At 39.4% G+C, this 25,906-nt stretch overlaps 1 protein-coding gene across 8 annotated transcripts in view; it reads left to right on the top strand.

Annotated features, from left to right (window-relative positions):
• The window catches only part of FBXW11 (F-box and WD repeat domain containing 11), a 97,216-nt gene that overhangs the window by 22,468 nt on the left and 48,842 nt on the right, over positions 1-25,906 (top strand). For 5 of the 8 annotated variants that reach the window (XR_006354882.1, XM_043985692.1, XM_043985693.1 and 2 more), the window contains one exon: positions 15,145-15,247. The exons of the other annotated variants lie outside the window; for them this stretch is intronic. Coding sequence is in view for 4 of the 5 variants with exons in the window: in XM_043985692.1 (XP_043841627.1) it covers positions 15,197-15,247 (51 nt within the window). In the remaining variant the exon portion in view is untranslated. The remainder of the gene's footprint in view (positions 1-15,144; positions 15,248-25,906) is intronic. 8 annotated transcript variants of the gene reach the window in all.

Here is a 25,906-nt window from a genome sequence, read left to right as displayed (position 1 = left end):
AAGTCTGGGTCTGCATTATTCATTCATTTGCTGGTGCCATTTAATAGTGTGTATTCACACACACATTCATGCTAGGTAGTCTGTTGCTTAGGTAGAACAAAGTCCCTTAAAAATCTGGGCCAGGGTTCCTAGTATTATATTTCAGATGTCTAAGGAAAATTGGGGGACTTTTTGTTGTTGCTTTTGTGTTCAACTGTCACCTTTCCATTCTGATAGAATTTTTAAAAATTGCATGAAGAGCTCTTATTTCTCTTCTCTAGTATGGTTTGATTGAATATATTTTTCTGCACATTTAATGTTGAATATCTGCATATTCTTTCAAAGCTTTTATTAGTGTAAAAGCGAAAATAGACATCTGATTATTTCAGCAATTGAATTGATGAAACTATAGGGACATACTATCTCTGTGATGGGAGAAAGGCTATGTATTTGAGTAACTTTCTTCATCCACAAAATGAGAAGATTGGACTTGATTTTGAAGGGACTTGTATAGTGATAATGAATATCCTGAGATTCTTTTCAGTAGAATTCACACTGTACACTAAATCTACAAGACTTGACTCAGCACCATTGTAAATCAGCAAGTGTTCATTGAGAGGCAGTTGGCTGGCACAGTGGCTGGAGTCTGGAAGATTTGAGTTCAAATCTTGAAAGGGTCACTTATTTGCTGTGTGACCCTGGGCAAGTCACTAAAACTTAGCCTCAATTGTTTCATGAGGATATGGGGATAAAGGTAGCATTTACCTCTTAAGGTTGTTGTGAGAATCAAATGAAACAGCAAGTTTTTATTGAAAACCTACTGTGTGCAAGATGCTGGGCTACATTTGCCTTATGTCCTTGAGTACCAAAACAATTTCTCGTGGAATATTTTTTATAGATCATGGTTTTTCCACATTGTTTGACTTTGGAGTAACTACTCCAAGCTTAGTATGGTTTGATGATACTTGGTTCTCACAAAATAAAATATATTTTCACTGGCTAGCATGTATCAAAGTGTGGGGGTATTTTATTAATTTAAATATTTCCCTTTGATTGTGTACAATACGTTTGTTTAGAATTCGATTCTTTTCAGAATAAGACCTGATGTTCTCACTGTTGTTATATCCCACCAGAAAGTCTTTGTGGATTCCTTTATTGTGGTCCTCTGTTGGCTATAGCTTTTCCCACTTGAATTAAATACAGATGACTTATCCTTTGTGATCCAAAAGTGCTTCAGAGACTTTGCTGTTATAAATCTTGCTTCATTATCTACCTCTTTCCCCCCTCCCTTTACAGTATGGGCTAATGCATCTTACAGGAGTTCTATTTCTGGTGTGAGCCACAGGAAACAGACGACATCTGTGCTTTATAGGCCCCTTAGCTCATCACTGACATCCAAAAGCAATTCCCAAGTGTGATCTGACTACAGTTTTTCCAGTTTTCCAGTTTGGACCATGGCAATTTTGAATCACCTTCATTCACTAAGTAATGAACACTTCCAAGGCTCTTGTTTATTCTAAAATTAATGAGTCTTTCAAATTTGATGTGGCAAATTGGTACATTATATTATGATGCTTAATTCTAGAAGCTTTTTAAAACATTTTAAACCAAAGAGGCAATGGGTTTGCAGTCATAGGTTGGGGGTTCAGATATCACACTTTTGTTATTTGCTACCTGTGTGCTCTTTAGCAAGTCAATTTATCTAGGCTTGTTTTTTCTTCAAAAAATTGACTAGGCAGTCTCTGAGGTCCTTTCCAATCTAGAGCCAGGATTTCCTAATTCTTGTCTATTGATTGTAACAATAATGGCAGGATAGCAAGTACTCTGCTATGACCATTTCTATATGAATTCCATAAAAAATGTGAAAAATAATATGGCTGGGGAAGGGGAAAGTAGCACCTACTCTGTGCCAAGCACTGTGTTGAATGCTTTTTACAATTATGATCTCATTTGATCCTGACAACAACCCCAGTGAAGTTGGTGCTCTTTTTATCCCCATTTTACAGTTGAAGAAACTGAGGCAAATAGGTTAATTGACTTGCTCGGAGTCACACAGCTACTAAGTGTTTTGAGGCTGGATTTGAATTCAAGTGTACCTACCTATTCCAGGCCCAGCACTCCAGCCATTGTGCTATCTATCTAGCATTGTGCCATCACATCATCACCATCACCTTTAATTAGTACCCACTGTTTTCTTCATAAATTTTTTTGGTTGGGAGACAAGAGAAAACCTAGGAAGAGACAAAAGATTAAATCTGGTTCCCCACTGGTGTTGTTGTCCATATTTCCAGCATTTCCCTTTTTCTAAATAGCATTTTCCATGAAGAAAGTGTAGCCAACTTTCAGTTGTCTGTAGGTGAATTTTCCTTTTTTTCCACAGGGCAATGAGAGTTAAGTAACTTGCCCAGGGTCAGTGTCAAGTGTCTGAGGGTGGATTTGAACTCAGGTCCTCCTGAATCCAGGGCCAGTGCTTTATTCACTGTGCCACCTAGCTGCCCCTATACTCATTTTTATTTTTTTATTTTTATTTTTATTTTTTGCAGGGCATTGGGGGTTAAGTGACTTGCCCAGGGTCACACAGCCAGTCAGTGTCAAGTGTCTGAGGCTGGATTTGAACTCAGGAACTCCTGAATCCAGGGCCGGTGCTTTATCCACTGCGCCACCTAGCCGCCCCCTATACTCATTTTTATTTGTTTGGGTTTTTTTGTTTTTTTGTTTTTTTGTTTGTTTGTTTGTTTGTTTGTTTGTTTGTTTGTTTTTTTTTTTTGGTGAGGCAATTGGGGTTAAGTGACTTGCCCAGGGTCACACAGCTAGTAAGTGTTAAGTGTCTGAGGCCGGATTTGAACTCAGGTACTCCTGAATCCAGGGCTGGTGCTTTTATCCACTGCGCCATCTAGCTGCCCCTATACTCATTTTTAAAGCAAAGGTTTTGTGTAGTTTCTAAAGTGAAGAGGCAGAAACTCCTGAAAACATCCACCCACTAACCAGGAGGCAGATTCGTTGGAGTGTAGGGTGCAGAGTTACTGGACAGTTTTCATCATTTAGTCTGGCCAGTCTTCAAATGGTCCCATGGATGGGGTCTGCAAGATCAGGGCAATTTTCATGATAATGATGAGACTTTTTTTTTTTTTTTTTTTGGTGAGGCAATGGAGTTAAGTGACTTGCCCAGGGTCACACAGCTAGTAAGTGTCAAGTGTCTGAGGCCAGATTTGAACTCAGGTACTCCTGAATCCAAGGCCAGTGCTTTATCCACTGCGCCACCTAGCTGCCCCCCCAATGATGAGACATTTTAATTTCTTACACTAAATATCATTTTATGTATAACCAGGGTTGTACTGGTGAATTCTTAATTAGTTCTCAAAAAATAAAATTGTTAATGACAATTAGATTTAAAAACTGTTTGTCCCTTGGTTTAAAAAATCTATAGAATCGACTGAACAATACATCAAGCTTTGATTTGTAGCCTGAGGACTTTCAAGGTGTAAATGATCTCACTGAAAATTTAACCATGGACTCTTTTTTTTCTTGTTTTTTTTTTTTTCTTTGTTTAGTGGGGCAATGAGGGTTAAGTGACTTACTTGCCATGGGCCACACAGCTAGTATGTGTCAAGTGTCTGAAGCCAGATTTGAACTCCGGTCCTCTTGAATCCAGGGCTGGTGCTCTATCTACTGTGCCACCTAGCTGCCCTAACCATTGGCTCTTAAAAGAGAGCTAGTTCCAGCACTCATAAGCAAGAGCTCTTTGGGCAGAAAGGGGTCTTCATTGATTAAGAGTGTAAAGGGGCCTGGAAGCTAAAAAGTTTGAGAACAGCTGATCTAATCCACCTTCCTCATTTTACTATTGAGTAAACTGAGGCCCAAAGAAATTGAGTGGTTAGGTAAACACAGCTAGGAAGTAACATTGAACTCAGATCCTCGGGTCTCTGAAGGTAGGGATGGTTTCATTTTTTGTTTTGATATCCCAGTTCCTAGCACAATGTCTGGCACATAGTAGATGCTTAGTGGTTAATTAACTCTGTCTCTAGCTTTCATTTTTTTTGTGTGCTTTCAATGGGAACACCTTACACATTGTAGGCACTAAAAAAAATTTTTTGTCTTTATTTTTTTTGTGGGGCAATGAGGGTTAAGTGACTTGCCCAGGGTCACACAGCTAGTTAGTGTCAAGTGTCTGAGGCCGGATTTGAACTCAGGCCCTCATGAATTCAGGGCTGGTGCTTTATCCACTGCATCACCTAGCTGCCCTCCTGCTTCTTTTTGCCATGTAGGAGTTCAACATTAAATGTTTCACCAAAATAATTTCTTATCAGAACATGAGATTGTGACCCTGGGGGCAAGTCAGTTAACTTCTCTGTCCATGAGGCAGTTCCCTGGGTCTTTGCTAAATCTTAGGCTGGCAGAGTTTCCATATCCCATGGACTAAGTATTTCCTACCCTGATGATCCCCAATCCTTCTGGTATTCCATAGCTCTTAAGACAGTGTCTACCACATAGTAAGTACGTCATGAATCCTTTTATTCACATCACCCTTAGCAAGATCATCTCTGGATGGCATTTACAGTAGGAAAGAAGTAACTCGATCTACATTTCTTATTTACCCCTTGCCCATCACCCCTTATAACAAAATTTATTTTAAAAAACAGTTGAACAAAAGTTGACACGTTACCCCAGTCACAGTCATTCCCTGACCTGAAGAGGAGGGAGGGAGGAGGTATTTCTCACGTGTCTAATTATATAATTTAGTGTCTTTAATTTTAGGCTCTTGGGATGTAGCTTTTTTCATCTGATCCAAGTTCACTTCCCAAACCTTTTCTTCTTACTAAAGGAGTTGACATCACTCTTGAGTAAAACGCATCTCACAAATTTAGACCCTCTGACCCAGAATTTGTGATCATTTGAACAAAGGCCTTACTGGGTCTGTTTTTCTGAAGAAGTGTTAAGTAGGACTTCTTCCAAAAAGTGTTTAGGAAAATGAAATATTGAAAATACTTAAGCAGTTTCTAAAAAACCCATTTAGGTACAAAATGAGAATCATTTTTACTTTTCCCAGAAGCAGGTGCACCAAAGGACCTGTGCTAGCACTTTGCTTGCTTAGTTCAAGTCAGTCCCAGGGCTTAGCAAGTAGCAGGTGCTTAATCAATGTTGATTGATTGAAGTCACTATTATATATAGTCTTGAAAAAATAGCTTTGTCCTCTTGTAAAGCAATTTGTAACCAGACTTTTAACAAATTCAAACTCCTCTTTCATGTAATTAATCTGAGTTTACATTGTTATAGGGAGTGGTTTTTAGCAATGTTCTGTGGCAAAACATTTTTATGATTGTACATGTAATAGGAAATATATTGAATAAAAGAGCTTTGCTATAGTTTGACTCCTTAAATGAAAAAAATTTAAGTGACAAGGTTTCTGTGGATAGAGTTATACAAAAGATATACTTCTTAACCTTAATCATCTTCCTGAAAATAACTTCTCTTCCTGGAATACATGAGATTATTGGTCCTTGTGGAAAGGAGAGGTGCGGAGACCCACTTTTGGTGTGTTTCATATGTTTGTCCTTTTGGGGGGGGGTCAATGAGGTTAAATGACTTGCCCAGGGTCACAGAGCTAGTAAGTGTCACGTGTCTTAGGCTGGATTTGAACTCGGGTCTTCCTGAATCCAGGGCTGGTGCTTTATCCACTGTGCCACCTTGCTGCCCCCATATGTTTGTCCTTTTGTATATTTTTATTTTTAACTTTAGTTTGGGAGATTGACTCAGTTTGTTGAAAAGCAGCTGCATCTATTGGAATAGGTGATTTGAAGAGTTCTGTGATTAAAGTTATTTGGCATGTGAGGAATGAAGGGACTAGGAAATGTAGAGGCCAGTACTATCGTATCCCAAGGCAGCAGGAATTGTTCTGTTCTGGGGCCTTGGTAATAGAATATTGGGAACAGATGCATCCAGAATTCTGTCTAGAACAGTGAGCAAGGTGCTTTTGTGTTCTGGCTTGCTGAAATCTTCTCTGACGTGGTGGCATTTGAATAGGGATTGCTATGTATTTTGTGGTGTTAGTGGCCCAAAATGAGCATTGATGGCAGGTGATCATTAGCATTGCTTTCCAGCAAGGGCCTGTTTGCTAAGGAGCTCACAGCCTTCCTTGAGGCTCAGTTTGGGTTAGTTTCATTGCACCTGCTACTTGCCTTCTACACTGAAGGGAAGGAATTTACTTAGTTCATCTTCTATCTCTATTGAGGGAATGAGATTAAATTGCACACTTGTGTAATATCTTGGTCAATTTCTTTTGTAACCTTAGTCTCAGCTAGAAGATTTCTGTGGTTCCTTTGCATCTATGAACAGGCAAACCACTGCTGAAGTGATCCAGGCCACTTATTTCACTAAGCATGCCCATCTACTGGAAAAGCTATAGGAGATAAAATTCATTTTTCCATTTTTTAGCGATGGCCAAAGAAGGGAAGAGAGGAAGCCTAGATAGGGACCCAGTGCATTATAATTACTACAGTAACTGAATCTAAAGTGATACTGTTTAAGAAAGTGCAGATCAAGAGAACATAATAATTTGGAGTGGAGAAAGACATTTGAATTTCTCAGACTTTAGTGTAAAAGAATCTTGGGGTTTATTCAGCATTTACCCAAAGAACATGTTTTTGAGCAATTGCTAAGTAGATCCTTCATGAAAAAGTGCCTGGCCGCAGTTCAAATTGTATTTCAGAAAGATGATGGGTTTGCATATATTCATAGCTCTTAATGTCTTTGAATGCTGTCATTTCTCAGAGCTCAATCTGGGGATCTAGGTTCTCTTTTATCCTTAAAGATTACTATAACAGGCTCTGCTTCCATAATGTCCTAAAAGTTAAGTTAGAGAGGACTGAGGGGATGTGATTTTCATGTAGGAGTACCTTCATCTCTGTAAATGCACCTCACTTTATGTAATGGATTTAATCCTGAATATTTTTCATAATCATTTTTGCAAAATGAATCTTACTTTAAATGTACCTAAGTATCTTACTGTTTAGGGCATGTGATGAGAGCTTTTTAAGTAAAAAATCATTTTTCCTTAAAGGTATTTTTGTTCTCATAAATCTAGATTTCCTCTAACAACTTTGTTTGATACAGATTAACCTGCCCAGTCCTGGAGAATAAGAATTCTTCTTCAGGCACAGATGCTGACCAGCATGGAGCCAAACATTTGGTCATCCTCTCTCTTGGCTATGAGTCAGGACTGATATGTCCTGGACTGTCCAGTGGAGTTCTACTTTCCATGTCAGCAGAACTCCAGGATGGACCTATTTCAGTTGGGACTTGTAAGCCGGAAATAAACTATTTTGCTACATCTAGCTTCCTGCCACACTTCCCAGAATAGATATATCTTCTAATCTTACCCCTCCCTACCCCTGACATCACCTTGAGAACCTTAATGGAATTTTTGAACTATGGATGGTTGGATTTACAAGGAAAGGGATCCAAGGATGTGGGAGAAAATGGAAGGATGATTTTTTTCCTGGGCTATGCCCAGGTGCAAACAACTGCTAACCATGCTAATTATCACAGTAAAATGTTTAACTATATGTGTTTTTTTTCCATTAATAGAATGTGAACTTCTTGGGGGTGAGGAAGGGGAGAAATGGACTATTCTTTGTTTCTCTATTCACAAAGTTTTGCAAAAATAAGCATTTCATAAATGTTTGTTGGATCGATTTGAATTTGATTATTGCTTCTTTGGTCTAACTGGTAGTCTGTCTTTACAGCTAGCTTTTTTTTTTTGGTGAGGCAATTGGGGTTAAGTGACTTGCCCAGAGTCACACAGCTAGTAAATGTCAAGTGTCTGAGGCCAGATTTGAACTCAGGTCCTCCTGAATCCAGGACCAGTGCTCTATCTGCTGTGCCACCTAGCTGCCCCTACACAGCTAGCTTTTTAAGATACATTTTAAAGCCCTCCAAAGCTCTTTAATGTGGACACAGCCAATGAAGAAGAAGAAGAAAAAAACCTTGTTCTGGTTTTAAGTTGTCTGTGACTGACACAGAAAAGATCCATTTAAATTAACTTCTAGATTTCTCTATCTTAAAACAGTAGCCTTTAAAAAAATATGAAGATTTTGTTTTAACTGCTGATACTCATTAATGGTCCTGTCTTGTCTTTCCCCTTCTCTTCTCCCCTCCCCACCCCCCATACATTTCCCCAGAAGCAAGACTGTCCTAATGGAGTGTTTGAGACTGATGGGGGGTCACTCTGCACTTTCAAGAGTTTACTGATTATTAACAAAAAGGAAGGCTTGGTGCTTTACATTTAATAGCCTGGTGACCACACTGTGTGTAGTGAAACCAGTAGTTGTCTATCCTTTATGGTAAGATAATGATGTGGGGAGTCTAGATGTTTAACAAATCATTTTTAAAAAATTGAGTTGGACTTAAAATAAAAATTGAGAAAATGACCTGCAGTGCCTCAATTCTTTTTTTTTTTTTTTTGGCGGGGCAATGGGGGTTAAGTGACTTGCCCAGGGTCACACAGCTAGTAAGTGTCAAGTGTCTGAGGCCGGATTTGAACTGAGGTACTCCTGAATCCAGGGCTGGTGCTTTATCCACTGCCCCACCTAGCCGCCCAGTGCCTCAATTCTTATCTCATATTTTGGGTGCTGCTCAGTTTAGGTGCCTCATTTCCCACTTGAGAAAATGTGTGGTATAGTGGAATATACTGGAAGGCAGGAAACCTGGGCTGTATTCTTCCCCTTCTCACTAGACTTGGGGACATCACCTCATTCTGTGGAACCTCAATTTCATTATTTTTAGAGTTGGACTAAGTCAAAGCTTCTTAAAACTATGGGTTGAGGTTCTATATGGGGTCACATAACTGAATGTGGGGGTCATGAAAAAATTTGGCAATAGTAAATGGTTATATATTTAATATACTTAACTGGGGTTGCATAAAAATTTCTTGGGTGAAAAGGGGTTGAGAGTGGAAAAAGGTTTAAGAAGCCCTGAATTAAATGTTACCTAAGATTTCTTCTAGCTCTAAAAAGTATTTTCCAGTTACATGTAAAGAGTTTTCTACATTTTTGTTTTTATAAAATTTTAAGTTCCAAATTTTTCTCTCTCCCCTCTCTTCCCTCTCCCCTTCCCAAGACAGAAAACAATCTGTATAATCAATCATATTAAACATTTCTGCATTAATCATGTTGTAAAAGAAGAAGCAGAATAAAAGGGGAAGACTTCAAAAGGAAGAAGAAAAACAAAAGTAGAGACAGGATGGTTCAATCTGCATTCAGATTCTACAGTTCTTCTGGCTGTGGAGAACATTTTCTATCATGAGTCCTTTGGAATTGTCTTAGATCATTGTATTGCTTAGAAGAGCTCAGTCTATCATAGTTGATCATACAATGTTGCTGTTACTGTGTACAGTGTTCTCTTGGTTCTGCTCATTTCACTCAGCATCAGTTCATGTAGGTCTTTGCAGGTTAAAAGTTCATTTCTTCAACAAGCATTTGTCAAGATCCTATTGGACCCAGTCCATGCCTTCAAGTAGCTTATATTCTATTGGGGGAGAAAATATGAACATAAATAAGTAAATATTGTTCTATCTATCTAGTAATTTTATAGGAAGAAGAGAGCAGTCAGGATAGACTTCATGTTAGAGGTGACATCTGAGTTGAGACTTTGAACAAGTGAGAGATTAAAAGGGGCAGAGATGAGGAAGAAAGTACATGCCAAGTAGGGGGGGCTGTCTGTGTGTAGAGTCAGGAGATGGAGCCTCAAGTCTGAGGAATACGAAGGACAATTTGGACGGAAGTTTTGAAGGGGAGTAATGAACAAAAAGCTTGAAAAAGGTAGACCTGGAGCAAGATAGCGAAAGCTTTTATGTGCTAAGCAGCAGAGATTCTTCTCTGGCCAATTGAAGAGCCACTGGAAGTTTGTGAGCCTGTGTTTTTGTTTTTGTTTTTTGTGAGGCAATTGGGGTTAAGTGGCTTGCCCAGGGTCACACAGCTAGTAAGTGTTAAGTGTCTGAGGCTAGATTTGAACTCAGGTCCTCCTGACTCCCAGGGCCAGTGCTCTATCCACTGCGCCACCTAGCTGCCCCAAGCCTGTGTTTTAAGAATATCATATATCAACTGTGTGGAAGGTAGCCTGGAGATAAGAGAGAGCAAGCCAGTCAGAAGCTAATGCAGTAATAGTCCAGGCAAAAAGTGAAGAGGGCCTGTAGAAGGCTGGTGGCCACTTGAGCAGCAATCAATACAAGGGATGTTGTGGAGATTGATTCAACAAGACTGCCAACAACTGGACATGGAGAGATAAGGGATAGGAAACAGTCAAGAAGGTCTCCCAGGTTGTGGTGTCCAACTGAACTAAGAAAGTTAGGAAGAGGGGAAAGTTTGAGGAGAAATGAGCTTTGTTTTGACATGTTGTTTAGATGCTTACAGGCCACCTAGTTGGAAGAGTCCAATATGGAATTAGTGACATGAGCTCAGAAAAGACTACAGCTGGTGGTCAGTTACATAGATAGATGATAGTCAAAATCCACAGGAATTAATGAGATCACTGAGAGAAGAGGTCTATGACAGAATCTTGGCATTTGGGTATGATCTAGCAAATGAGATCAGAAGGGGAGGATCCTTATCAGGTAAGAGGAGAACAAAGAGCAGAAAGAGTCCAGAAAAGCAAGACAAAGTAAAAAAAAAAGAAACAAAACAAAAAAAATACATCTTGATAGGTTTAAAAAATTGGGCCCTTCACCTGAAGATATCAGATGCATTGCTGTTTAGGGCTGAAATAGCACATAGTCAGCCTGTCAGCCAACAAATACCCCTGGACACAAGTCTTCTCTTGGCCTACGGTGCCACAGGCTGAGGAGGTGGGGCCATAGCATTTTTAGCCCTTTTATATATAAGCAATTTTCAAACCCCTCAAATTATTATGAACTGGTAGACTGCCACAGACCTTTCTTTTTTACTTTGGGCTTTGTGACATTTTGTCTTAGGCTCTCTCTTCTTTGTAATTTTCACTTCAGTGATGCCAATTTCAGATTAGACTATACAGTGGATTTGGAGAATCACATAAACACAGTTATTATGAGCTTCCTGGCTATTTAAAGTTGATTTCTTTGATTTTTGTTCTCTGGCCATTCCAATTGAACTTTTTGCTGCTTGTGATCAGAATCCAGTGAAAGATCTCCAGGCCTTTTCTAAATGCTCCTAATTGAAGATAGTCATTGTTGCAAGTTAAATAGAAATATATTAAAAAACCTGTTTAATGTGCTGCCCCCCTTTCCACCCCAAAATTTCTTCTCCATGTTTGCCCCATGTGGTCCCTATGGGCTAAAATTCGAGGCTGGAGGCTCAAGGAATATTTAAATTGTCTTAGAATATAGGTTGAGGGTTTTCAAGTAAAATTAATAAATATTTTCTGGGCAGCTAGATGGCACAGTGGATAGAGCACTGGCCCTGGAGTCAGGAGTGCCTTAGTTCAAATCCAGCCTCAGACACTTAACACTTACTAGCTGTGTGACCCTGGGCAAGTCACTTAACCCCAATTGCCTCACTAAAAAAAACAAACAAAAAAAACAAAACAAAAATAAATAAATATTTTTCTAACACATAACAAAGAATAAAGCACTTACTAGAAGTCATCTGTTTGTTGTTGTTGTTATTGTTTTTTGGGGGCAACAGGGCTTAAGTGACTTGCCCAGGGTCACACAGTAAGTGTCAAATGTCTGAGGCTGGATTTGAACTAAGGTCCTCCTGAATCCAGGGCTGGTGCTTTATCCACTGTACCACCTAGCTGCCCCTAGGAATCTTCTTTTTTTTTTTTTTTTCAGGGCAATGAGGGTTAAGTGACTTGCCCAGGGTCACACAGCTAGTAAGTGCCATGTGTCTGAGGTCAGATTTGAACTCAGGTCCTCCTGAATCCAGGGCCAGTTCTCTATCCACTGTGCTACCTAGCTACCCCATATCTGTTTTTAAATATTATAATTCTTCATTGTGTTTGTGAAGTTTTCATGTTCCTTAATTATAGCAATATTACATTCTAGGCCATAAACATTTAAAAATTGTTTCAATACAATCAACAATATGCTAAATCTGGAGCCCCTAAAATCAGTCACAAAAACTTTGAATCCTCTATTGCTTCGACAATTAATCCTTTAGGTTAATAATCATTAAACTTTTGTTATTTGCAAATGGCATTACTGCCCTTTATTGCTGAACAGAACCAGGAAGGGGAGCAGGTATAGGTGTAGGTTCAGGCCTTGTGGAAGGCTGTGTTTTATAAGTGGAGCATATGATCTTTCTTTGGCATGGCCAGGTTGATTTCAAACTTTGCCCTGGAAAAGTAGTGGAGAATGAGAGTGGGACAGCCCTAATGCCTGTTTTAATTCTACCCTAAAGTAATAGCACAAACTGGAACATACCATATACAGTGGAACGTAGAATCAAGTGGAGGTGCTGGTATACTTGCTTCCACTATCTTCCAATAATGATGGCAAAGGAAAGTAACTATATTTACATATATCTATGTGGTATGTATTTTATGTGTATAATATGTATATTTGTATGCGATATATTCATTTGAAAATTCTTGCTTTTGTGATAAAATAATGGGATTTAGCAGATACTCAAAGGCCCACCTGGAGATTAATCTAAACTGATTGAATTAAGTGAGAGTGATTGACTGCTGATTAGCCTACTTCAAGTTAACTAGATTCTAAGCACACCTGGCTAGCCTTAAGAAGGTATTGTTCTCAGAAGCTAAGGACTTTGAACTCAACAAGAGACCACCTTGGAGTACAGTGAACAAGGATTTGGATAATACCTACAACACCTACCAATCAGCTTGAAGCAGTGTGTAAGGACCGCCTCTGCTCCAGACCTATAAAAAGCTTCCACACTCAGTTTGAGGGGAGTTCATGAATAAAGCAGGCTCTTGGCGGAAGACTTGAGGAAGAACCAAACCAGGCTGGAACTCTAGGCTAGATAGGCCTTTTCTTAACTTTCTGAACTCCATGTGAATACTTGGTATGCTTTAATGTCCAAAGACTGGTGCTAAAGCTTCTAATTTAAGGTGACCACACTATTTAGATTTTAAACCTCACACTTTATAGGACTCAATTTTAATACTTTGTAGGAGGTATCATGGTACAGTAGAAATCATGCTGCATTTGTTTATAGTAATATAGAACCTAGGTTCAAATTTGACTCTGTTACTAAGTGACCTTGGGAAAATCATGATATCTCTCTGGACCTTAGTTTCATTATTCATAAAACTGAGCTCTAAAGTGTCTTTTTGGTATGGGTTGAATTTGATGGATTCAACCCATAAGCATTTATCAAGGGCTCACCATCAAGGAATTTAGTCTTTAAGGGGTGGTGGTTACGGTTTTTTAAAAAAACTAGTATATACTAGCTGATTTGAGAAGGGAAGGAGAATACTACTGGGAACAATAGGGGGGAGATGGGAGGACATGAGAAGTGCTCATGAAAAACTTCTGTAGGAAGTAGCAAATGATTTGAACCTTGAGAAGAATCAATGGGTTTCTAAGAATCAGTGGTGACTTTGCTTGCACAGAGCATTGATGACCTGTACAAAAAACACAGAGGTGAGAGATGGAATGTATGTTTAGGGAAAGACAAGAAGGCAAATTTGGCTGGAATATAAAATGTTTGAAAGGGGAGTTAGAATAAAAGAAATCTAGAAAGGCAGGCTAAAGCCAAGCTGCAAAAGACATTAAATGAGGAGGCAGATGTTAGGGTTTGTATTTTTATCTTAACAATAGGGAGCCATTTATGGTGCTTGAACAGGGGAGAGTGACAGATCACTTGCATGCATATAGTTTACTTTTTGAAAAACTTTCTTGCACTCACATATGCTCTTTGAATTATAAAAACAGTTTTAGGAGGAACTATCCCAAGATAAAATTAATTTTAATCCTAATAATTGGTTCTATGTATATTTTTGATCCAAGACAATAGAATCAAAATCAGGTTATTAATCCTTATTTTGATGTAATGGGTTCAGTTATTTTTGGCAATTTGTGTGAAAGACATTTATCTAAATTTTCATTAAAGGAAATGATATTGGTAGTGCAGGTGTATCAAATCCTACACTGTATTTTCATGGTTCTGGTGTTCAAATAATTACAAAAAATTAAGAACCCTTTTTGAGGAGTAGGAAACTACATGACAGACTTTCTAAAATACTGAAGATTTGTAAGATGCCATGGGAGTTTTAAATATTATGTTGGTTCTTTGTCTATTCACTCTTTAGCAATCTGATGAGTAAATATAACTGAAGGATAAAATAGTAGTGAATTATATTGACTTATCTAACAACATTTTGGTAAGCTTTAAGATAAAGAGAAATAAAGTAATTTCCATGTCATGAGAATGCTGCCCCATATTATTTCTTCTATTTTTCTATGGTATACTGTAACCATGCTTTAATTACATGTAGATAATACGCTAACTAGGCTAATGTGATCTAGTTGAGAAGTAGCAGAATGTTGACAGTGAACCCAAACTACAGCCTTGATTTTAGATGTTGATCATGTCTTGGATGGAAAAAAAATGTTTCTAAACTTTAATTTTGACTAAAGGTGGAGATGTCGATATCAGAATCAATTATATCGTTACATCATTTGGCCTTATCTACCACCATGGGATAGCTTGTCTTTGCTAATCTCTCCAGAATTTTAGTATAATATAAAACTCTTCACTCATGGGGCAAAAACCTGTTAGATAATCCAATTCTGTGTATGAAGTAGATCATGGACTGTATGGTGCAGTGAGAAAACTGCTGGATTTGGGTCAGAGGACCTGAGTTCAAATTCTGACTCTGCCACTTGTTTAATACCTGTATAACCTTGGGCAAGTCACTTACACCTCTCTAGGCCTCAGTCTCCTCAGCTGTTAAATGAGGGGGTTGGACTAGATGGCCTCTGAGGTCCCTTACAATGAGCCTATATGATTGAGCAGTTGGAAATGCGCATTCCTTTCTGTAGGTCAGAAAGTTGGCACACACTTTTAAAAGGTCTTGATTAAATCGTTTTACCCCTGGCCATTTATAAACTATCACTTAACTGGAAACAGTGATGCACTTAGCTCACTAATATTTGAGTTGCCTGTGTGAAGTGATTTGTTGTGGCCTCTAACTGCTTCTTCTCTTCCTTCCTTTTTTGTCACCCTGCAGTGTTCTGTGCCAAGGTCTTTGTGGCTAGGCTGCTCCAACCTGGTAGAGAGCAATGTGCGCACTGAGATGCCTGCAGAGCATGCCCAGTGTCAGATGTCTCCAGGTGCCTTTCTTCTTTCTTGTTGTAAATGTGTTTGCGTATGCTGTGAACATTTGTTAAAACTCTTGAGTAGTCTGTTTAATCAAATTGTTAAGTCTGCTAAATGTTTTGTGTAACCTTCTGCTCTGAAATAGCCCCAAGAAGCACACTTAGTCAGGAATTAGGGCTGAGAGGGCCTCTCTTAGTAGCTTCTTCTTTGGCTGGGGATCCCTTTTGTGTTCTTTCCCCCTTGAAGTTGTGGTTCTTACAGTAAAGAGTTATGCATGTTGCCCGTCACTTCTTTTGGTCTTTAATATTTTTAGTTTGGCTAATTTTTGAAGAGTTCTTATAATACATTGGGATAGATGCTGAGATCTTAGATGACTACTTTTCTAACTTACTGTATAACCTTTCAGGAAGCAAGGGACCCTTCTTCCCTGCCCCCCCCCCCCCCCAAATAAAAAAAGTATGTAACCCGAGCCATTGGCAGCAATCAATAGTACCACATTAAGTTCTCAGCTTCATGCTGGCCCCCCTGCATTTCGAGCCCGTAGGTCCTACATTGTGACTCTCAGGGTCCACAGACTGGGACTTTGTCAGATCAAGACTGGCAGGGAATCCTAAGATGTTATTCACTTCCCCTCCCTAAAGAGTCATGTGGCAAATTTAACAAGAGGAAGAGTGAGTCGAGTTGCCCAGCTCTTCTGGGAGCCAGACTCGATCTAAATCCGAGTTTAATTCAGGAAGCCTTATTTAGGGAAAGCATGTGTAGCAATGTTAAGATATCAGTTGTATATTCCAAATTTGTCCTGAAAAGAAATCTGAAAGTTACTATAATGCTGTCTATGTGGTCCCTCCTTCATGCTGGCAGCACCAATAAGGAAATTATTGTTATAGATGATGAGAGTGGCATTCCCGTTATACTAAGGTCATCACTCTCTAATAATAGTTTTATAAACTGTAAATGAAACCAGGGAGGGAGTTCTGAGGAGTGGGAATAGCATCCCCTTTCATTTGGGATCATGGTTTTTATATTTTCTTTTGCACGGCTGACTAGAAATGCTTTTCAGATTAGTTAGTGTCAATATGGTCATTTATTCAAATGTACTGTATTTGGAAATCACACTGGAACTTGGCTGTAACATTATTTGTCATAGACTAGAATTCGATATAAGGTTGCCTTTGACCCAAGAAGAGACGGGGATTTGGTAAGGAAGTACCATTAAGGCCCAGTTTATTAGTATGTGGGGTGGGTGTCACTTGTAAGATGCAGGGCAACACACAGATGTTCCAGCGAGGCTCCAGTGTACCGTGGATATTTATTTACCTTTGAAAAGGCGTTTCTGAGCTTGTTGATATGTGTTTTTTTAAATACTGGTCCTTTTCTAAATGCTATCTAGTGCATGCTTTTGGTTTGCTTGATACTGAATGAAGATATTTGTATTATAGTAATAGTGTTTATCTCTATTGCTGTTTATCTGAAAATTGTTAACTTGAATGTTATCAGAATGCTGATTTCATTGGTCTGAACCATTAAGTAAGAAGGGGTTGCACTTAGAAAGAATTATTAGAAGTGCAACTTGTGTTTATTGTATCCAATGAAAAACTAAGTGACCAGTTGCAAACACTCTTCAGCCAAGTTAGAGCAGTGAGTGAACACTGCTGCTTTATTTTCATAATGGGTATCGATGTGAAAGTTCTGTGAAGTGGAATGGGTGGAAGGGTAAAGGGGCAATCTAAATTTGTTACAGAGTTCTTAATTGACTCCTTTTCACACAAGAAGTTTTTACATTAGAAAAATGGGGCTTTGCCCTGAGCAGTTTATTATCCCTGGAATGGGAAAATAACCTTCTTTAGAAGTAGGTAAAGAGTTTGTTTGCATATGGTTTTGTTTTTCCTGGTTTGGACTTGGGGTGCATTCTCCAAGCTAAAATGGAGTATTTACTTAGCTGGACAGAATGAGCAAATCTGATTGTGATGTTCTGGAAGCTTTCAGGCATCAGTCTCTACTTAACTCTCCACCTGCTTATGGAATGGAAAAGGGAACATTGGGATATAATGATATGAACCAAAAGGCTTTCCCCCATGGTTCTAGTTAGCTTTTTCACTCAAGGCCAAGCACTGACTCCCCTTAGCCCCCCCAAACTCTCAAATGCAGTGATTTGGTCTGTCAGTCAACCAATCAACAAACACTTATTAAGCATCCACTCTATGCCAGGCACTGTGCCAAGTACCTGTAATACAAAAGAAGCCCCCTCAGCCCCCCCCCCCAAAAAAAAAAGACATCACAAACCCTTGCTTGTAAGTCTAATGACAAAGACAACATGGAAACAACTACGTATCAACAAGATATACATTCTCCTTAGCTTTCCTTTTCTTTTGGGCCAGAGTTGGGTAGGGGAGGAAATGGGGAAGTTCTGTTCTTTGAAAGCATTTTAATGTGAAGCGGAATATAATGAATGGAATAATAAGTGGAAAAAATAAAAGGAAAAACAATACAAGATTGTACCTAATGAATATGGAAAGAAATGAAGAGGGACAAGGAGAAAGATAGGAACATTGAGAAAAGTATTCCCAGAGTCTTGGAAGGCCAGACCCGATCGTGGGTCATGGTGACTTCCCAGATCACCCTATTTTCCTGTATTGTTCAGATGAGGAAGCTCTCTAGGACTTCTGACTTCAGATGGCTCCTGTTCAGATTCTTAAGTAAATAGGGCTTTGAAAATAGTCTTTAAAATTTGATGGGCAAGGATTTCTGAATAGCAGTAAAAGCTGGAAGCCAACAGTGCTATAGATCTGGATTTGCTAAACCACAGCCATTAAGAAACCACACACACACACACACACACACACACACACACACACACACACATACATACATACACACACACCCCTACACCTACACCTACACCTACACGGCCTTCGTTTCTTTCAGCTAGACAAAGAGAGCAAAATAGAAGCAAAAAGATGAACCCCCAGTAATTTGTTGAATGTCAAACAACCCAAATATGAAATTTTTTTAGCTGAACTTTGAGTGGTCAAAAATACCTAGTGACCCAATTTGGACTAGAATCAAACCTATGTATTTTCTTTATTTAGTGAACTGAAACAGTGGAATGGCTACAATTATAAAGTATTTTAAGGTTTGAAAAATGCTTTTCATTAATCACATTTGAGCCTTGTTGTAAATGGCAGAGATGGGGTTCAAACCTAGGTAGTATACTGTTCCCACAACTCCATTTTACCTCCTTTTTTTCCAGGCCAAATTCCAGTCAGAGACTGTTTTGACATTCTGGTTTAGTAGGTTTAGAAAATATATAGGCTTGAATTCTTGCAGTTGGTTCAAGCAGGGTTTCATCCCTGATGTTTTTTTAAGTGAACACCTTTTGTTCACTTAAACCCTTATTGCTCTGTCTGGTCTCTTGATTCCAGCAGTCAAGACACATCTTCCTGCCCTCTATTTGCAACTACACTTTCCCTAATGCCTGTTTCCTTTCCTTTCTTGGGTTTTTCTTTCATCTCTTTCTAATGATCTTCAGGCCCTGTGAGGCTTTCTTTCCCCTTATACTTAGGGCAGTCTTAGCCATACCTTCTCCACCAGGCTCCTAGCCAAGGTCCTCCCACTAAACTCTTAATGACTGGCACAGGGAGAAGATGTCAGGGTCTTCTTTTCTCCTCAGACATTGATTTGAGGATTCTTTGTCTCTCAGAGGTTACTACGTTGAATAGTTTCTGTCTCTGCCATGAGATGAAGGAGCACTTTAGCGGAGGAGTAAGTGCATGCCTGGAGTTAGAGAATTACAAAGTCCAACAATGTAAACCCCTTGATAGGAACAGATTGGCTTTTCACTCCTAGTAGATGAAAGTGAAATGTGTCACGTAAATGGTGAAAGCCTCTGTAAGTTAAGTGAGGAACAAAGAGAATCAATCCACCTTTAAAAGAGGCTTTCTATCTGGTTCAGCTATGATTTGGGGTTCACACAGCATTTTTTCTCTGAGCAGTGGGATGGCTCAGTGAGCTAACCTTTTGAAGCAGTCAGTGCAAGAGCTGGTTTTTTGTATTTAGAACAAGTTCTGAGGATTTTTGTTTATTCTGAGGAGATGAAAGTCAAGCTTCTAACATGAGAATGTTTTAAAGTAAAAAATGCGTGTATTCAATATTTATAGAATGCAGTCCCCAACTGCTACTAAAGTCTTTTTCTGATACCTAAACTGTGGTTTAGAGATGACCCTGGGCTCACAAAAAGCTTATGACAGCAGAGCACAAACTTGGGCAGATCTGACTGAACCAGAAAAGCTCTGATTAAGGGCAAAATGCTAAGTCATGTGTCCAACTGAGGACCACCTTATTCACACATGGAAAGGCCCAGCAATTAAGGGTTGGCCACCAATAGAGACAGAAAAGGAGGTAGAATGAGAGAAATAGAAGATTTCCAAGGGACTTTTGATGCTAGTCCAATCTCCCACTCAATGCAGGAATATTCCTTTTCATAATATCCCTGATATAGTGATAGAGAGCTTACTACCTTAGTAGGCACCCTATTCATTTTGAACAGTCTTAAACTAAGTGGTGTGGTGGATTAAAGGATGTGGAATCAGGAAGGCTTAATCTTTGTGAGTTCAAATCCAGCTTCAGACTCTTGCTAGCTGTGTCCCTGGGCAAGTCACTTAACCCTGCTTGCCTCAGTTTCCTCATCTGTAAAATTTCCTTCTTGGAGGAGGAAATGGCACAACATTCCAATATTTCTACCAAGAAAATCCCAAATGGGGTCACTGAGTCAGACATGACTGAAAATGACTCAACAAAAAATTTAGTGTCCTTTTAGGTTTTCAAATTTTATAGGTAGGTAAGTGGTAGGCCAATATATTTTGGAGTGATTGGGACACTCTTGGCCCTCAGAGTCTAAGAGCCAAGATTTGTGATCTACTGCAGGCATGGAATGTTCTTCTTTAATATAGAAAGTAAGGGGCTGATTTTTTAGAAGACTGTGTGTGTGTGTGTGTGTTGTGTATAAATAAGGTATTCCCCATAGGCAAGCATACTTCTTTCTTTGAGGTATGGAAAGAACTATTTTGTCTATAGTACCCGCTTGGGCCAGGATGTTGGATAGAGTGCTTTGTACTAATCAGAAGTGTCTGATAGGGACGTAAGAAAATATTTGGCAAGTTATTATAATTTCACAATTCAGTATTGTTGTCTACATTAGAGATGCTGATTATTTGTGTTTTAAATGAATTACATAGCTAGGACTTGGGTCTATAGGAAAAGGCAGTTTTTGAGTGAAGGTCAATATTGTAATTTGAGTTGGTGTATGCTTTTTCATGAACTGCTACAGTAACGTGGTAGCATTTTTAACTCATACCTAGGAACCTCTTCCAGACTGAAATACTCTTCAGTGTAGGAAGGTCAAGTATGTTTTTGTGGCACACAGAGGGAACTCCAGTGAAAATTCTAACCATATCCTAGCAACTGGATCCTGTTTGAATTATATTTTAGTCGAATTGTGTGGGCTCACTTCCCAAACTGGCATTGTTCAGTTAGGAGGAGAATTCACAGAATATTTGGGAAAGCCTAACTAATAATGCATTGTGCATCATGTATGTGATATAGTCAGCATGAGGCATCTGACTAGTTCATGAGCCTTTAGCCCCTTTTATTTCTTGATCCCAAACCATATTTTCCAGTGGATGTTTTTGTTTTCTCTGGTGCCTATCTTCACTTTGAAGATGCATAATACCAAGATAGAATTCCATTTGATGGCATTTTTTTTATATCTTCATCCTCTGTAATGGATGTTGGTGTTTGAATTGCAATTTTCTTTATGGTAGTTTTGGTTTTTTTTTTGTTTCTCCATGTCATAAACATTATTTTTAAAGTGCATTATTAAAAGACTGGGAAAGGGGGGCCTCCAGCATAGTGGGTAGATTTTCTTTGGAGGACTTACAGAAAAACCTGATAGACAAGATTTGTTCAGTTTGAGAAGGTTTGGCTGAGCAATGATCTGTAATGGGGGGATGGAGTAATAATAATATTGACTTGGATTCATATAAGACTATAAAGGTTACATTGTGCTTTACTCCCAACAGCCTTTGAGGTAGCTTGAGTATCATGACCCTCATTTTACAGATGAAGAAGTTAAGCCCAAGGTCCAGTGACTAAGTGTCAGGGCCAGGTCTCCTGATGCTTATGTATAAACATTCTTTCTCCTCCTGTATACTGACCCACCAGAAGGACCTAGAGAAATTGATCCAGTGTACAGGTGAAATGCTGTCTCATGTCAGGCGGTGACTAAGATATGTCCCTCCCCTCACCCCAGTAGTAGGGATGGATTTCTGCTGATCACTTCACATTCTCTAACTGTCCCCCTTCATGACTGATGGCAAAGGTTCTAGATCAACTTGCTAAATGCTGAGTTTGGGGTGTCATCTTTAATCATGGAAATGTGCCCTTGGCCTAAGCATTGCACCTTAAACAACTGAACCTCATAGGCCCAGATGCTTGTATGTTCAGTCCTTCATAGAATACACCTGGTAGCTGTATGACCCCATGGCAACTCAATTTACTTCTCTTTGCCTTTACTCATTTGTAAAATGGAGGGTATGGTTGGTGTGTTATTGGCCTTACAGTATTGTAAGGAGGATCAGGTGATATGAAGTATGTGAGGAAACTTAATTAGTATCAGTTGAAGGAACCAGGGATGTTTAGTTAAGAGAAAATTTAGCGGCTAATTTAATAGCTGGCTTCAAGTATTTAAAGGGTTCTCATGTGGAAGAGTGGGGTTAGGCTTGGCCCCAGAGAGCAGAATTGTGAGCAACATGTGGAAGTTGTAATACAGCACATCTAGGCTTGATGAAAGGAAGATTAGAGCTACCCAGAATTGGAATGAGCTGCATTATGAGCTAGTGTATGACCCCTTGTCAGGTAAGAGAGAGGGAATTCTTGTTCAGGTGTGGATTGAACTAGATCACCCCCGAGGATCTAACCAACTCAAATTCTGTGAAGATGTCTGCTGACCATCCATTTGCTGTGAGTTGTTTACTAAGCAGGGATTGTAATTAGAACAGAGTTCCCTGAGTTGAGGATGCCTAACATAAAAATGATAAGATGTTAGCCCTGCCTAACCTCAAGAAATGTCTCTGGAGATTAAGCAAAAATAAACTTACCTAGAGACAAATTTCCTCTTTTCCCCTGTTAGCTTGAATGAATGAAGCATTAAAAATGCCTACTGTGTGCTGTATCATGAATGATTGCTAGCATTTTTATAGAATTTACTATGTGTCAGGCACTGTGCTAAGTCCTTTAAAATGATCTTATTTGATCCTTACATCAACCCTGGGAGTTAGGAACTATTATCCTCATTTGACGGTTGAGGAAACTAAAGTAAACACATGCCCAGGGACATGCAGCTAGTCAGTATCTGAGGCTGGATTTGAACTCAGGTCTTCTTGACTCCAGGTCTGGCACACTGCCACCTAGCTGCACTGTGGATATAAAAGAAAGGAGTGAAACAGCCCCTACCCTCAAAGGGCTTACATTCTAATGGGGAGACAACATGTGGCATGTACATATAAGCATATGCAGAATATCTGCAAAATTAATACAAATTAGTTTTGAGAGAGGGAACGAACAAGCAAGAGGATTGGGAAAGGTTTCATGTAGAAGGTGGAGTCTGAATTACAATTTGATGGAAACCAAGGATTTTGAGAGACAGAGGAGAGGAGGAAGAGCTAATTAATAATGCAAAGGCATTGAGATGCTAAGATGGAACATTGCGTGTGAAGGGATAGCAACTGGCAATGCTGTACCAGACAGGAACGTGGAAGAATATTGGGGAGATAGGATGGGACCAGGTTGTGAAGAGCTTCAGGTCTGATCCCAGAGGTAACAGGAAGCTGCTGGAATTTGGGTGATATCCCAGATACAGTTCTGGAATGTTCAGGATAAAAAAGGTAGGGTGTGGAAAGAGGAGTTGGCTTTTCCCTCTCCTTCCAGTGTGCTGAAATGACTTCCATAGAGAGGGAGGAGAAAGGCTAATGTCACCATGGATTCTTTAGTTGGCTCTTTGGAAGTGGTAGGAAAGATTTAAGTATTCAGGAAAGTCACAGGCCTCAAAGAATATCTGCCACCAAGGATAGATAGCTAGGCTAGATATTACTGTTTGAATGGTTAGATGTTTTTTGTTCTCTCTCTCTCTCTCTCTCTCTTTCTCTTTTGGTGAGGCAATTGGTTAAGTGACTTGCCCAGGGTCACACAGCTTTTACTGCACCACCTAGCTGCCCTTGTTCTCATTTTTTTTGTAAGCAGTTTTTTCCCCCAAATCAAATCTAATGGAAGAAGAGGAGATTAAATGCTTTTAAGTTAAGAACTTTAAGTACCCACAGATAACACTCAACAAACACTAAGCACTTGTTTATGTTGTGGGCACTGTGTGTGCTAGGAATTTGAGAGACCTAGACTGAAGAGGAAGGCGCCCTTGCTGCCTTCAAGGGACTTAGATTCGTCTTGCATACAGATAAGGCAACAAAGAATGCTAATTGGAAGAATCAGGAGAAGCCTTGTGGGGGAGTTGGTTCCTGAGTCTGTGCCTGCAAGGAAGTGGATTCTAAGATACAGTGATGACTAGGGGGGAAGGTATGTCATATGTGGGAAAAGGAACTGAGGCTGGAGATGATGGAATAGTTAGTGTGTATGGGAAACAATTAGTAGGCCCATTTGACCAGAGCTTGGAGTGGCTGAAGGGAGTTTATGGTGGAGGGCTTTCAATGCCAGGTTGAGGATTTTTTATCTAAGAGGCATTTAGGGAGTCACTGAAATTAAACAAAAACCAAAATGTTTTATTGATGCCTTTAAGATTTTTTATTAAAATTGTATTTGATTTTATGAAATGAAATTTTATTTTATTAAAATTTAGTTATTAAATTTATAATTCATAATTTTGAAGACCAAATCTCCCTATCTAGACTAGACTTGGTCTCATGCTGATCTGTATACTCTGGTTCACCCCCTCCTTAGGCAGTCTGCCTTTTTTGCCCCTTCCTCAGCATATCAATGTCCAACCAAGTCACCTGATCAAAGTCAACTGGTCTGCTTAGCCCACTGCTGCTCTGACCCCTGGGATAGCAGATATTACTGACTTACATACCATGCTCTTTGGAGAGTGGAGCAAAAATGCTGGCTCCCTGAGATAGATAGATGTAGGCATCTGGGCCTCTTTATCTCTCTTCACCAAATTCTTATTCTCCTTAATAAATGCTTAAAGAGTCTAAAGCAAGAGTTTATTGATGACCACTCATTAGCTATTTTAGAAGGTATAGCTAGATAGCAATGGCTTTTCTGCATAAATATTCCACAATCCCACCCCTCCTCCACTTCACTGTTCCTTCACAAGGAAGGAGTGAAAAACAGATAAGTAAAACCTGATAAGCTGCTGTAGTGACTTAGTTTTTTTTTTCTTTGAAGTTTTTTTCATAGTGACCTGAAGTACTTGACCTTTATTGAAAAAAAGTAAAGAGAGGTCAGCGACATTTTCCCTTGCATGGGGGGGGGGGGGAGAGATAAATAAAATGCATACTGTGACCTAATTTAATTTAAAAAAAAAATTAAAAATTTTTTTGGTGGGGCAATGAGGGTTAAGTGACTTGCCCAGGGTCACACAGCTAGTAAGTGTCAAGTGTCAGAGGCTGGATTTGAATTCAGGTCCTCCTGGATCCAAGGCCAGTGCTTTAGCCACTGTGCCACCTAGCTGCCCCCAATTTAATTTTTGAAGACATTTTTTCATATTTGACATCTAGCCTTTTCTGAATCCATATACTCAAATCTTGGGTCCAAACCCATTATGGCCATGGTCAACTCCAAAGCCCATATGTCTTATGTTCCATTTAGACTGAAGAATTCTTCCAAGCTCTTTCCTCATCTACACCAAGTTCTTCCATTAGACTCAACTTGACCTAGAATGCACCTTGCGAATCCTTCTCTTACTCCCCATTTATAGTCTTACTTAGCTCAAACCCCCACGCCGTCATCCTTGCACCCCCAAACTCTTTTTTGTGCCTTAGCTTATGCTGTTTCCCAAGACTAAGCCTCCCTAGTCCAGTAAGCATTCAAGATCTCCTCAGTTCACTTTCTACACAAAACCTCGGGCAATTAGGTACTGGTAGGATTGTTTACCCTTCCCAGCTTCCTTTTCTTCCATTGACTTGACAAAGTCTCATGTCCCCATGCATGGTTGAACAGCAGTTTGCTGTTAGAGATACATGTATATTTTTGTTAATGTTTCCTGCACTAGACATAAGTCTTAGAAACACAGGGACCATGATTGTTTACTTTGTTGCTTTTCTCCCCAGTGTACATGCATGTGTGCGCACTTGTAATATGAAGAGTCTGGTGATCATGAGGGTTAGCATTATAAAATGGTTTGAAATGCCCTTTAATCATCCTTTAGTAGAGGAGATTCTGTGATCCTTTGGGGATGTATTTTGATGCTGGACCTTATTTCTAATATTGTTCCTTTCATGGAAAATGGTATTGATTTTTTTTTTTCCTAAGGGGGATATGTGAGGAGGAAAAACTTAGCTGTAGCTGTATTCTAAGAATTCTAAGTTAAAAGCACATGTGATCCTCAACTATGAGAAGGAATAACTCTTCTAGGGCTCATGGGCACCTGACTGCTTCCCATACTGCCC

The sequence above is a fragment of the Dromiciops gliroides genome, chromosome 2 (genome assembly GCF_019393635.1).
Source record: "Dromiciops gliroides isolate mDroGli1 chromosome 2, mDroGli1.pri, whole genome shotgun sequence".
Classification (NCBI taxonomy): domain Eukaryota; kingdom Metazoa; phylum Chordata; class Mammalia; order Microbiotheria; family Microbiotheriidae; genus Dromiciops; species Dromiciops gliroides.
The sequence above is the reverse complement of the archived record's forward strand: the minus strand, read 5'-3'. Positions and strand labels throughout refer to the sequence as shown.